The sequence below is a fragment of the Balaenoptera borealis genome (genome assembly GCF_965194805.1).
Source record: "Balaenoptera borealis genome assembly, chromosome: 6".
NCBI lineage: Eukaryota > Metazoa > Chordata > Mammalia > Artiodactyla > Balaenopteridae > Balaenoptera > Balaenoptera borealis.
In genome coordinates, this window is record NC_138863.1 from 129,822,950 (window position 1) to 129,836,537 (window position 13,588).

General features: G+C 49.3%; 2 protein-coding genes across 3 annotated transcripts; one reads left to right on the forward strand and one right to left on the reverse strand.

Annotated features, from left to right (window-relative positions):
• Positions 1–602: 602 nt before the first annotated feature.
• Positions 603–4,846, reverse strand: VMA22 (vacuolar ATPase assembly factor VMA22). Its single transcript, XM_082395866.1, has 5 exons — positions 4,681–4,846; positions 4,506–4,609; positions 4,336–4,418; positions 3,547–3,678; positions 603–2,003 (listed from the first exon to the last, which is right to left on the reverse strand). The coding sequence occupies exons 1-5, from the start codon at positions 4,789–4,791 to the stop codon at positions 1,891–1,893; spliced, it is 543 nt and encodes a 180-aa protein (XP_082251992.1). The 5' UTR covers positions 4,792–4,846; the 3' UTR covers positions 603–1,890.
• Positions 4,847–4,922: 76 nt separating this feature from the next.
• On the forward strand, positions 4,923–11,792 carry IMP4 (IMP U3 small nucleolar ribonucleoprotein 4). 2 transcript variants are annotated; one of them, XM_082395865.1, is made up of 11 exons: positions 4,923–5,052; positions 5,474–5,593; positions 5,739–5,847; positions 7,466–7,549; positions 8,248–8,357; positions 8,436–8,568; positions 8,654–8,808; positions 8,891–8,985; positions 9,105–9,178; positions 9,259–9,420; positions 11,565–11,792. In XM_082395865.1, the coding sequence occupies exons 2-10, from the start codon at positions 5,591–5,593 to the stop codon at positions 9,369–9,371; spliced, it is 876 nt and encodes a 291-aa protein (XP_082251991.1). In that variant the 5' UTR covers positions 4,923–5,052; positions 5,474–5,590; the 3' UTR covers positions 9,372–9,420; positions 11,565–11,792. The 2 variants fall into 2 exon arrangements, with proteins under 2 accessions (XP_082251991.1, XP_082251990.1); XM_082395864.1 differs by having other exon boundaries at positions 4,930–5,297; positions 5,477–5,593.
• The last annotated feature ends 1,796 nt before the right edge of the window (positions 11,793–13,588 follow it).

The following is a 13,588-nucleotide window of genomic DNA, read 5'->3' on the forward strand; positions in this document are numbered from 1 at the left end:
TGCTCCCGAGGGTAGAAATCCGTGCTGACTGCGGCTGCGCGAGCCCGGGCTTCACGGACCCGCCCGCCTACGCAGCGCCGGCCGGCACATCCGGGCCCCTCCCAGGGGCGGGAACTCCTCCTCCCGGAAGTGTTCCCAAGAACAGAAGCGAGGGCAGCTGGGCGCTAGTCGTTGTCACCTTCCGCACTAGCACACCCTGCTGGGATCCTGGCCGCCACCAAAACCCAACTTCAACAGTAAATAACGGAGGGCTATTGCTTGTCCTTCGATGTCAACTGACATGTAAAACAAAAGACACCCCTTCTCCCCCCGCCCCAGGACCGGGTTCCCCGTGAAAATCTTTTCCTCGAAAAGCAAAAACGGGATGTTATCTTTCACTCATTTTAGCTTGAAGATCTCACAGGTTGGCACTTTGTTGGTAACGGGTTTTGGTCTGAAATTCAACCTTTTGTGTGGGTGGAGGGATGCTCTTTTTTCCTCCGGTCACAGCGTTTCCTTTTCAGTGTTTCAATTAGGCTTTTTCACGGACGACTCAAGCTCAACGTAGTTCCCCGCCCCACCCCGGCCGGACCAAAAAAAAAATTCCCTCCAACCAGAAAATGTGCGCTACTGCGGTTAAAGTATGTATTAAAGGCTCAAGAATTAAAACAGTGTGGTTCCTGTGTCTGACATTAAGATCAATGAAACAGAATGGAACCGCCAGAATATGGTACGGGTATACAACATTGAGATTAATCGAAAGAAAAAGGTGGCATCACAAATCGGCGATAAGGGTGGTCCCCTGTATGTGGACCTGTGGTAGAAAAGAGGAAGTTGAGTGCAGGACTCACCCTGTACCTCACCTGAAAACACAAAAGTTCTTGAGGAAAACACTGGCGAATTCCCTTACCGTCACATCAACTGCAATCCCAAAGCAAGAAATCATACAACAGCTGATTGATAAATTCAACCGTACTAAGAAAACTAACTTAAAAACACAAGAGCTGAGAGATGCTCATGATAGCTTTCACCCTGCTCTTTGAGCTATTCATTTGGTCTGTGAAGTTTAATGTAATGTGTTTTATTTTATAATAAAAAGTTTGGTTTGTTTTTTTTTTAAACCACCATAAGCAAAATTAAAAGACAAACTGGGAAAAAAATTTACATCTCATATTATGAACAAAAAACTAACATCCACCAAACATAACAATTAGCTCCTAGAAACTGCTAAAAATATCAACAAGCCAGTAGGAATATGAATTGACACAGAGTTCCTGGCCCTTCAACAAATTAAAAGACTCACTCTTGGAAAGATAAAGGCAAGTTTTTAAAAACCTGAATGGTCTCTTGAAAGATTTCCCTTGAAAATCTAGGTCCGATCCTTTTTACTTTCTGGCTTAAAACCTGCCAAGCGCTGCCCATCTACTCGGGTGTGTGTGTGTTTTATTGATGAGGAATCATTCTGTCCTGATCTGTTAGCTGTGTACGGTTTTTTCCTCCATCAAAATCACTTTTAAGGATCTAGTGAAACTGAAGCACCTACTTCTTGTCCTTCCCTGCCACTAGCTGTGCAATATTTCATCCTTTAATGAAAAACTACAGCTGATTTATGCATCAGGTTGTTACAGTTGTTCAGTGATATGAACTAACCTAACAGGTTTGTGCCTGCCCCACATGAATATGTCCTGAGACAACAGTAGAAGTGGTTTCATAGTAGTGACTTTCAACATTACTCACTTTATCCCTTCAAACTTCCCCACCTAACCAAGTTGGAAACATGCAGACCAGAGAAGTATTAAGGAGGGAGGAATAGCTGGGGTGGGGGGGCAATCTGTGAAGGAAGAAGGCCTGAGATAATGCAGCCACATCGAAGAACAGCTGTGCTCACTGCCTTGCTTCTGTGGTGGCAGGTCAGGGAGCCCCGGGCTCCAGCTGCTTGAGTTTCTCCTGCAGCCCCTGGAGCTGGCTTCGACCCCAGTCGATGCGGATCTGAAGGCTGGCCATGTCTGCAGCCAGCTGCAGACCTAGAGGAAGAGGAGAGACTGTCACCACGGTATCTGTGGTGACAAATGACTCAGGGGGCTCTGGACATCCCCACGCCTCTCTGGCCTTCACACTCTTCCTAAAACATTCCAGGTATAGCCTTGCATTGGCTCCTCAAGAACCTCACTGGACCCATACCCTCATGTCCTTCAGGTCGTTGCTAAAATGTCACCTCCTCAGAATACTTCCTTGACCCCCTTATATCACCCACCAGGAACTAAAAATTCACAGATCATAACATAGTCTCATGCCCTTATTTCCTTCCTTCTTTTCTCCATTATCACAGCCCCTCACTGCTCTTGTCCTCTCTCCTTCTACCTGTTTTCTCTGCCCCCAAGAGTGGTCCACACTCTGGATCCACCTCTACGTTGCTTTCACCTGATGCTTCTCCTGGAACAGCTGCTGTCAAGTCCTCTGGGCCCTCCACACCACCCAGTCCACTGGCCAGTCCTGTCTTCAGCCGAACTGCCTGGCAGCAGAGCTGGCCACACACCTGATCACCTCCCTCCAGGGCACATCTTACCCTCCTGGTGCTGCTCCTGCCTCACTGCTGCTTCTCAGTCTCCTCGACTGGTTACTTCCCTTCTTTTTTCCCTTACTTCCTGTCCACATTCCCAGGACCTCTGCTGATCTTATCTCATTTCAACTTTAATGCTGTGTCTGTGTTAGCAACTTGGGAATTTAAAACCAGTGTCATGCAGTGGGCTCCCAAATCTCTCTCTCCAGCCCAGTCCTCTTCCAGACTCCAGATGCATGTGGCCAACCATCTGACCAGAATCTCCAGCACACAGTACCAGGAACACACCCCACGCCACTCCTGACTTCCCCTCGGCTGCTGCTCTGCAGCCCTCCCACTCCAGGTGAGGGCAGCCACCCTTTCAGGCATTCTGGCTAGAAACTGTGGGCTCATCCTTCACTCCTCTCCTTCCCTTACTGCCCAGTTGATCTGTCAGCAAATCCTGTGGCTTTTACTTGAAAAAACGTGCAGCTTCCCACCACCTACCCCATCCTCCACTGCCCGCCCCCCGCCCCCCTCCACTAGACCACTGGCCTCCTCTCTGCCATTCCAGATACAACCTTGCCTCAGAGCTCTGCCCTGGCTGGTCCCTGCACCTAGAGCACTGTTCCCCCAGATCACCAAAGCTCTCTCCTTCATCTCTTCAGAGGCCTTTCCACGCTACCATTCAAAAAACAGCTTCCCCAACCCACTCCATACTCTACCTTATTTTTTCATAGCAAGTCTCATTACCTGGTATTATATTTAGGGCCTACTTATTTGTTTGCATGTTGTTTTTCTGCCCTCAATAGAATAAACATCCCATGAGGGTGTTTGTCCCTTTTGTTTACTGCCAGCACCTAATATGAACCTGGAACTCTGCCAACAGCGAATAAATGCTTTTTGAAAAAACAGAAGGTGTGCCAACAAAAGTCTGCAATGGAGAAAACCTGCAAAGCCCTTTGCAGACTAATCCCAGACCTGGCATTAGTGCTCAAGTGCTCCCTGTAGATAGAGGGTCCACTCACCCTCCCGGAAGCTGGCTTGAGCTTGCCGTAGACTGTGAGGAACCAGGATTCCAAACCAGTTCAGAGGGTCCCGGGGAGCTGGGGAGGGGTCTGGCTCCGGGGTCCTCGTGAGACCCTTGCGCCTGCGCAGAACTGTAAAAAGAAAGGCTGGAGGTTGGGGGTCTTGTTACCTGGCCCTTGTTTTCTCAGTAACACAATGTTAAACTTTACTTGAGCTCATGATCCCAGAAAATACCGATGGTTGGAAAATCCTCTCAACCTTTTATGTTCTGGAAAACAGCTTACTACAAAGAACCACCCTTCCCCTTGTGGTTCATGTGAATCTGTCCACTCTTTCTCTTGACTATCGCAAAACCAGCAAATGACCCCCCTTGTTTACCCGTGAAAAAGCCACACACTGACTTTTCCCATTTCGCCTGAACATGCTGAAAGGCCAGACAGACCCTTCAACTCCCCGTTCTTTGTCTCACGAATGATTAACTGAGATTAGAAGCTTGTCCCCCTGAAACTAGCTAGACACAGAAATAAATATCTTCTGCGCAGCTGAGACTTCCTCTGATTGCAAAGCAATCCCAACTGTAAAGGACCTCACCTATAACTTTCTCTCTCTCCCTGTAAAAGTCTAAGGCAAAAAACCACTCTGCTGAGACATTCTACATTCCGATCTTCAGACCTGGGGTGCTCTCTCAATCGCAACAGCCTAAATAAAATCATCTCCTCCGTTGTCCCGTGTATTTTGTCTTTGACATCGGAAAGGGCCCTACGGGAAGAAGGGGCGGGGGGACTCACCTGCCTCGCGGGGTCCCACCTCCTCTGGAATCTGGGTGCCGGCTCTCACCATCCAGAACTTCTGGAGTCCGTCCTGGGCCTCGCTAAAGAACGAGAAGGGAGGCTGGACCTTTGGCGGCCCCGACCTGGCCCCTGCCTGCCCACACGCTGCAGCGTGAAAGGGACCTCACCTGGTGCAGACGCGGACCTGGGGCTCCATGCGGGAGGCATACTGCAGAGGCCCCACCGACTTCGCACCCATGGCGTAGCGAGCTTTGGAGAGCGAGAGCCAGCCCTGGGAAGAGAGAGGAGAGCGGTGAAACTCCGTAACCTTCGCGTGCCGGCCCTCCCGCCCCAGGCTCCCACCTCCTCCACCCGGGCGTTCAGCGCCGCCCGCTTCGCCTCCAGTTCCTCCAGGTCCCCGAGCAGCTGCAGGAGAAGAGAGTCCAGCTCAGCTCGCGGATTCCGCGCCGCCATGAGGTCCGCACACAGTCAGGAGCCGGCTCCCCAGGTCGCCCAATCAGCGTCCGCCGTGCCAGAAGGACAGCCAATAGGCGCGCGAGGTCCGTCCCCGCGGGGGCGTTCCCAGCCTTGGGCCAAGACGCCCATTGGGTGGAGGCGACTCGCTTAGTTCATTTAAGGATAAGCATCTTCAGAGCAGCGGTCCGAGGAGGTGATTAGCGTCTCGTCACGCGAGCACCGGAAGGGGACCAGCCACCCGGACAGTCGGCGAGATCTGTGGGTGTCTCCGAATCGCTTTTGGAATCGGCCGTTTTTTAAAGTACGGCTGTCGCAGTGGCGATGGAAAGAGGCATAGCTGTTCGGCAACCATTTTAAGGGAGGAGCGGCTTTAAATTTAATTCTAGAACCGGCCGCTAGGCGATCATCCGGTCAATCGCTGTGCAGCTTTTACAGTTGCTGCACTATTTCGAGCCTACAGTTATGATTATTTTAGCTTCTAATTGGGCATCCCGCTTCGCACGGTAGGTAGTGAAGCCACGGCCGACGCCTTTATTAACGGCCGTTCTAAGCCACGTGACAGCACCTTGGCCTCCCCCCCCCACCCCCCCGCCTAGTAGTTGCTCCAGCTTCGGGCTGGCCAATCGCCTTGCGACTCCCAGCCACTGTTCGCCATTTTAACTTTGGGCATTCTCGGCAGCAGCAGAATCTAGTGAGGCCTCTAGCGGCCTTCTCGGTTGAGGGCGGAAGCGACGACTGCGTGGTACCGGCGGCGCCAGAAGAGAACTCCTGGACACACGTGGGAGTTGCGCCCAGGATGGTAGGAGTGATGCTTAAGCTCCTGTTTTGGAGGTCGGGGGCTCGCGGAGGCTGTGGATGTGACCCGTGGGCTCGGGGCGGGTGTTTCCCGGGCCCGGCCTTGCGCGGCGAAAAAGGGTTGTCTGAGCGGGTCTGCTGTTTCCCAGCTGCGCCGCGAGGCCCGCCTTCGCCGCGAGTACCTGTATCGCAAGGCCTGTGAGGAGGCTCGGCGAACGGCCCAGGAGAGGAAGGACAAGGTTCGGCGTGCGCTCGAGGGTATGTCTGTCCCCGCCCCCCAGGCACTGTAAAGACCCTTGGGCTTTCCTGTTTAAACCCAACGGGAAAAAGGCCAGTGGTGTCAAACGCGTTTAATTAGCATTTACTTGTGTTAGTGTGGTATCTTTTCAAGTATTTACTGGTCATTTTCCTTTCTTGTTGGATCTTCCTGATGGGTTGCAAATGTCGCTTTCATGATGGTGTGAATTACTTGTCATTTATGCTGCAGTATCCAGATTTTACAACTTGCGTAGTGATTTTACTTACAGTGTCTAGGTCTTCCCAGATTTAAATATTTCACGTCGTTCTATATTTATTTCCCCTCTGTCGTTTTTATTCTTGCTACTTTTTTCACTACAAGGTAACAAGAATATCTTACTGTCTTTTGGTGCTGTTATGAGTCCCTTGTATTTTAAAACTGTTAACTCGTGTAGAACTTAATTTTATTTGCGTTGTAAATTAGGAATTTAACTTTGCAATATTTTCCCCGCTTTCCATTTGCCGTTCTAATGAAGAGCCTGTCGCACATGCCTGATTGGAAATGCCGTATTTATCCGTATTTTGTTGGTTCTCATGTTGGTGGAGCTCTGTTTCCTATCTGATAGTACATCAACTCCGTATCTCTATTTTAGATTCACTTTGATTTTCTTAGGTTTTAGACATATAAAGTATATGAAGTATGTGTATGTAATACTTATGTCAAGCATAAAGTTAAACACCTGTGATCTATCTGCCCGTGTTAAGAAATGAAAAATGATCAATATATTTAAATTCAGAAATATTTCCCCCAACTTAGGTAAACACGGTATTGAATATTGATTAAAAATGAACCATTTCCTTGCTGTTCTTTTTGAGGATTATCATGCTTGTTTGTATTCTTAAATCATATTAGTCGATTTTTAGTTGTAAAGGTAGTATTAGGTTGCGTGTATTCTTTTGCAGCTTTCTGTTTTGGTTCAGTGTTGTTTCTAAGATCCACTGAGTGTAGGTGGGGCTCCTGCAGGTTAATATTCCACAGGGTCTTCATCCATTTCCCTGTGGGTGGTGTGGAGCTTATTTTTAGTTTGGGGCAGGCCTGCTGCTGTGAACATTCTCTTCCACGTGCAAGAGTTTGTCCAGGGCATTTTGGAGGGACCTGCTGGGTTCAAGGGCATGCTCCAAAGTGGGCATGGCCACAGCCTTGCCCCTCTGCCAAGTCCAGCGTTAGTTCACAGAGGAAACCTCTGACCCACAGCATCACGATTAATGATTTTATTGTCAGAGGGTTTCAGGGTTTCTGGTCCACCTTTGTATAGAAAGAGCAGTTTCCATTTATTCTTTAAAAATTAATTGTTAATTTTTTTCTAACTACAAAGGGAGTGCATACTTGTGATTAAATATTTTAGAAACCCTTCAAGTCTTGAGAATCAGGAACCATAGTAAATGAAATCTCCTATAACCACTGTTAGCAGGTTGGCATGTAGCCAAAAATAGTTTCATCCCTCTCCCCCCAGTTACGTATCACCTCTCTGCTCAGAAGGGAGTAAAAGGGGTATTTTTCCATCAAGTTTGTTCAGTGTTGTATAAACTGAAGGCTCCATGCATGTGTCTCACTAGCCCCTCTGTCTTCCCTCTGCAGAGAACCGCCTGATTCCCACCGAGTTACGCAGGGAGGCTCTGGCCTTACAGGGTTCCCTGGAGTTTGACGATGCCGGCGGTGAAGGTGACCTTCCCTGACCCTGTGGGCCAGCCTCACTCCCTGCGGTTGAGCCCACTGGCTTCCATATCATTCCTCAGACACCTTGAAGAAAGGTTGTGCGGCTCCCACTCCTGAAACTGTCCCCCAGGTGCCCTCTTGGCTCTGTACAGATGACACCTCAGGGGACCTCTCCCTGAGTGCTCCCAATTCCATTTACATGACACAGTATTACCCCACTTTCTGCTTTGCTTTGTCTGTTGGTTGTCCCCCTTACTAGGACGGTGGGCTCTGCTGGGGCAGAGCAGTGTCCATTTTGTTCACTGCTGTGTCCTCAGCTACCAGCACTTCATTGGCACTCAGATGTCTCATTCACTGCATTATTCAACAAATATGAAAGGAATCACAAACATAAATATTTGTTATGAGGGAATGGAGCCTGATACCTTTGGCCTTAACAGAATCTGGACTTGTGCTAACATGGTAGCTACTAGCTCCATGTGATTACTACAGCTTAAATGAACTAAAATTAAATCAAATATAAAGATTCAGTTCCTTGGTCACACTTGTGTTTGTAGCCAGTGTGGCTGGGGGCCACCCCGTTGGCGCAGAGCAGGTAGAGAGCCTTTCGTCAGACAGTGCTGTTCTAGGTGGATTTGGCCACCCCAGGTTAGCACTTCACTTCTCTAGACGCTGTCAGTTCTTGCCCCTCATGCTCCTAACAGGTGTGACCAACCACATGGATGATGAGTATCGATGGGCAGGGGTTGAGGATCCCAAGGTCATGATCACTACTTCCCGAGATCCCAGTTCCCGCCTCAAGATGTTTGCAAAGGTACCAGTCGATGGGGGTTAGCGGGAGATGCTCAGGCCCCAGGAGCCCCAGTCCTAACCAGAGGGAGTTCATATGCAGGAGCTAAAGTTGGTGTTCCCAGGCGCCCAGCGCATGAACCGTGGCCGGCATGAGGTAGGGGCGCTGGTGCGAGCCTGCAAAGCCAACGGGGTCACTGACCTGCTGGTCGTCCACGAGCATCGAGGCACACCTGGTAAGACTGAAGGGAGGGAGCAGGGTGCTGCCATGATGGCTGGCTGGGAGCAGAGGGTCTCTGACGGCTTACTTGGCCCCGCCAGTGGGGCTCATTGTCAGCCACCTGCCCTTTGGCCCAACCGCGTATTTCACACTGTGCAACGTGGTCATGCGGCATGACATCCCCGACCTGGGCACTGCGTCGGAGGCCAAGCCTCATCTGATTATGCATGGCTTCTCCTCCCGCCTGGGTAAGCGGGTGAGTCTGAGGCCGTGGGGTGAGGGCTGGGGGCCTGGAGTGCCAGGCTGGGCATTTTCCACTTTTTTTCCTTCTGCCCCAGGTCTCCGACATACTCCGCTACCTGTTCCCTGTGCCCAAAGATGACAGCCGCCGGGTCATCACCTTCGCCAACCAGCACGACTACATCTCCTTCCGGTGGGTCAGTGGGCTGGGCCCGAGTGGTGTCCTGACCTTTGCGTCCCTGTGCTGTTTGTTGTTGACCCCGAAGCTGCTCCCTGCCTCCCCTCACTCCTGCCCTGCCCCACTTGCCCCAGGCACCATGTGTACAAGAAGACCAACCACCGCAATGTGGAGCTGACCGAGGTTGGGCCTCGCTTTGAGCTGAAGTGTGAGTTTGGGGCTTTATCTCACATCTGGTGGGGGGCATGCTGGCTGTGTAAGTGACCATATCTCATCCCCCTCCGCCAGTGTACATGATCCGTCTGGGCACGCTGGAACAGGAGGCCACAGCAGACGTGGAGTGGCGCTGGCACCCCTACACCAACACTGCACACAAGAGGGTCTTCCTGAGTGCCGAGTGAGCCCACTCACCAGTCAGGATGTGGACCTGGACCCGGGAGCTGGGGAGAGGTCAGAATAAAGTCTGTTTGCCACAGCACCCTGCTAGCCTCTGAGTGGCCAGGACAGGGCTGTCAGGCTGAGCGTGAAGGATGTGGGGTCTCCTCAGCTGGGGACCTGATAGCTCTGGGACATTCTCAGGCCTGGTGGTGACATCATGTCTAGGACAAGGCAGGCCTGATGTGCTGGCTTGTCCCTGGGCCACAGAGGATTTGGTGCTACCCTGGGAGATTTGGTGCTGCTCTCTGTCACTCAGGAGTCAGGGCCCTGTGACTTCATCATCTGGGAGTGGGGATAATAATGTGAGCACGGAAGTCTCACTTAGAGCAGGGCTTGGCGCTGGGGCCAGCTCTCAGCCAGGGACAGGCAGAAAATAAACAAGAGGCAAACCATTTATTCACTTCATTGTGGCCTCCTTTGAGTGTAATTAAAGTTCCTCAGAGAACCCAGTGCACTTGGACTCACCAGCAGTGGAAAGCTTTATAATGACCATCTTTCCCTTTAGGGATCTCCTTAGGCTCTCCCTGGATTACCGAGAATATTTCTAGGTTGTCTAGGATGTCTGGTATGTGTGGATTCACCACTCTTTGATGGTCGCACACTCAAGTTGTTTCCTGTTTTTACTACCACAAACATTGCTTCAAGAACATTGAACATCCCTCTGTGCATATTTATGCGAGTATATCTGATGAGTAAACTACTGCAAGTGGAATTGTGTCTTGAAAATGATTATAGATGCTGCAGAATTGTCCTCCAAGAGGCTGTCTCTCCCAGCCACTATCAGCAGATCTGAGTGTTTCCTGTGTCCTTGTCGGCACTGTGGACTGTCAGACTTTGCATCTTGCCCGAGCTCTAGGTGCAAAATGGGTCCTCAGTTGAATTTGCATTTCTTTAATTATGACAGAGGTTATGCATCTTCAAATACTCATTGGCTATTACTGTATGTGTATTCTCTGTGACCTGTTAGATCTTTATAGAAACAGTTGTTCACCTCTATGTTGATTGCTTGTTTTAAGTCTTTTAATTGTGGAGAATTCCAAACATAAGAGCTGAGAGGACTGTACAGTGAGTCCATGAACCCACCTCAATGTTGACCAGTCTGGTTTCCTTCATAGCCCCACCCACTCCCTTTATCCACTCCATTCGTTTATTTTGAAGCAAATCCCATACACCATATCATTTCATCCATAAATATTTCAATATATCTCTGAAAGATAAGACTCAACAGGAATAACAATACCATTGTCGCACCTAAAAAATCAACAATTATTCCGAGTTCTACATGTTAATGTTCAGTTTTCCCTGATTACGTTATGTTTGTTTGAACTAGGATCCAACTTAGGTCCATTCATTGCAAATGATTGACAAGTCTCTTGTCTTTTTTATTTTATTTGTTTATTTTTTAAAATTGAACCATCTTTTTCTCTTTATTTATTTATTTAATTTATTATTTTATGGCTGTGTTGGGTCTTCGTTTCTGTGCGAGGGCTTTCTTTAGTTGTGGCAAGTGGGGGCCACTCTTCATCGCGGTGCGCTGGCCTCTCACTATCGTGGCCTCTCTTGTTGCGGAGCACAGGCTCCAGACGCGTAGGCTCAGTGGTTGTAGCTCACGGGCCTAGTTGCTCCGCGGCATGTGGGATCTTCCCAGACCAGGGCTCGAACCCGTGTCCCCTGCATTAGCAGGCAGATTCTCAACCAATGCACCACCAGGGAAGCCCCCGCTTGTCTTTTTTAAAACAGCTTTATTGAGATATAATGCATGTCCCACACAGTTCACCTGTTTAAAGTGTACAATTAAATATTTTTTTATCATATTTACAGGGTTGTACAACCATCACCACAGTCTAATTTTAGAGCATTTTTGTCCCTCCTAAAAGAAACTCCATACTCTTTAGCTGTCACTTCCCATTCCTCTCCAACCACCTCCCAACTCTCAGCCCCCAGCCCCTTGTAGCCACTAATCTACTTTTGGTTTCTATAGGCTTGCCTATTCTGGACATTCCGTAGGAACTGTAATAGGGAAGAACCTTTTGTATTCTATTACAAGCTAATCACTAAAGGGATGTTGCCGATAAGCTTGAGTTATACATAATGGCTCATCTCTGGGAACCCTGCTTCCCAGGTAGTGAGCTAAAATACCTTTGTTTAACTCACAGGAAACATCCTGACCAGGTCCGCCTGTAAATGACTGCAGGGAGGAAGAAATTAACACATCCTCTCCAGAGGCTGATGGGAACCAGGAAGTGTTTGATTTTACTTCCTCCTCTTTTAGTATAAAAGGAGCCTGAATTCTAACTCAGGCAAGATGTTTCTTCGGGGCACGAGCCCACCATCTTCTCGGTTTGCTGGCTTTCCAAATAAAGTCTTATTCCTTGTCCCAACAACTCGTCTCTCGATTATTGGCCTGTAGTGCGGCGAGCAGTATGAACTTCGACTCGGTAATGGAACGGAATCATACCATATGTGGTGTTATTTAGCATTGTTTTCAAAATTTATCCATGTTGTAGCATGTGTCAGTACTTCATTCCTTTTTTTATTGCTAAACAGTATTCTATTGCGTGTGTATACCTTATTTATCCATCAGTTTATGAAATTTGGTTTGTTTTTCACTTTTGGACTATTTTGATAATGCTGTTATGAGCATGTGTGTATAAGTTCTAAGTCTTTTATCCTATAGAATTCTCTCTTTTTAATTTTTTTTCTTTGTAATTTATTCAGTTAGGAAATTGGTTTGTATTGTGGAGTTTCCAGAGTCTGGAACAAAAGCCCTCCCAAAGGCAGTTACCTCCAATCACTGGTGGATGCAAGCTGCCACTTGTAACTGGAGAGACTGGCATTTTTCCTTTTTTGCCAAATGCCAGACTTGTAGGTGGGCCAACAGGTCAGCCCACACCCAATCCAAAAGTTCTTAACAGAGTGGAGTGGTGGGAGAATTTTTTCAAATTTTTTGTTCCCTTTTGTGGCCTAGCAAAAAAGGAAGTCAGAAGAACTGCTCAATAGGGATGTCAGTAGTCTCAGACTATCTCTCCATAAGCCTTCTAGGTGAGGGTGGTGTCTGCCAGGTTTCTCCACTGTTTAAAAGTTACTATTTCCCCTGTGCAACATCAGCGCAGGCTGGGTTCTTCACAGTGTTGCAAAAGCTTCTCTGAGCACCTTCCAGCACCCTGTCCACTTGGCTCTGTGGGGTGGCCTAGCACTCTGAGCTGGGAAGCAGGTGGCAGACTGGCATGTGGCATGTGGGTGCTGGGGTGCTCAGGATCTTCAGGACAGTGCCAGCTGCTCCCACTGCTTGGGACTGCCGCCAGTAGGGTGCGCAAGAGGGCCAGCAGCAGCAGTGAGTCCCGCTGCGAGAGCACAGCTTGCAGTTCTCTGGGACAACGGAGAGGGGTGAGCCAGGGCTGCTGGAGGAGGTCTTGGGGGTCTTTCCATCCCCTACACCCAGCCTGAGCTGAGCAGAGGGCAAGCCAGAATTTGGATGTTGGAGAGACATGGAGGGATGGTCAGTGTCAGGATGGCGGTCCTGTTAAACAAGAGGAGGGTGTGGAGTAGGAGGTGGATGTGCAGCTAGAAAGACAGACACCCAACCCTGGTGGAAGCATGGCAGGTGGACTAAAGCCTCAGCCACTCTGTTCACAGTCCAGATAGGCAGAAAGATTCCCAAACAGGCAGGCAAACAGACACATAGACCCCTGGCAAGACAGACTTCTAGATAGAGTCCCAGGGAGAGATAGACTACAGCAGGACAGCCAGACAAATGGACAGATTATTGGACAGGTGGGAAGGTGCTCAGCCAGGCATCCAGAAAGACCTGTGTCCAGACACGTGGACACCCCTCCCACCCCACTTCCAGCCAACCAAAAGACAGAATTCCTCAAGGATAGACAGCCCCACAATTGTACAGAGAGACCGTTAACTCAATGGAGAGACATTCCACTACCCAGTCAACTAGCCAGCCAGACCTTCAGCTTGACAGACTTACTCTTTGCCAGTAAGACAGACCCAGCCTATGAGAAAGGCAGGTAGGTCCTCAGGATAGATGTCCCCTAAGCCAGGGGGACAGATAGACATATACACCCCACCCTGTCAGACAAATAGACACTCAGCCCCTAGTGGAACAGAAGATCCCAGAGTGCCAGAACCCAGTTGCTGGGTTAGCTGCCCTGCCTCCCAGTCATCTCCA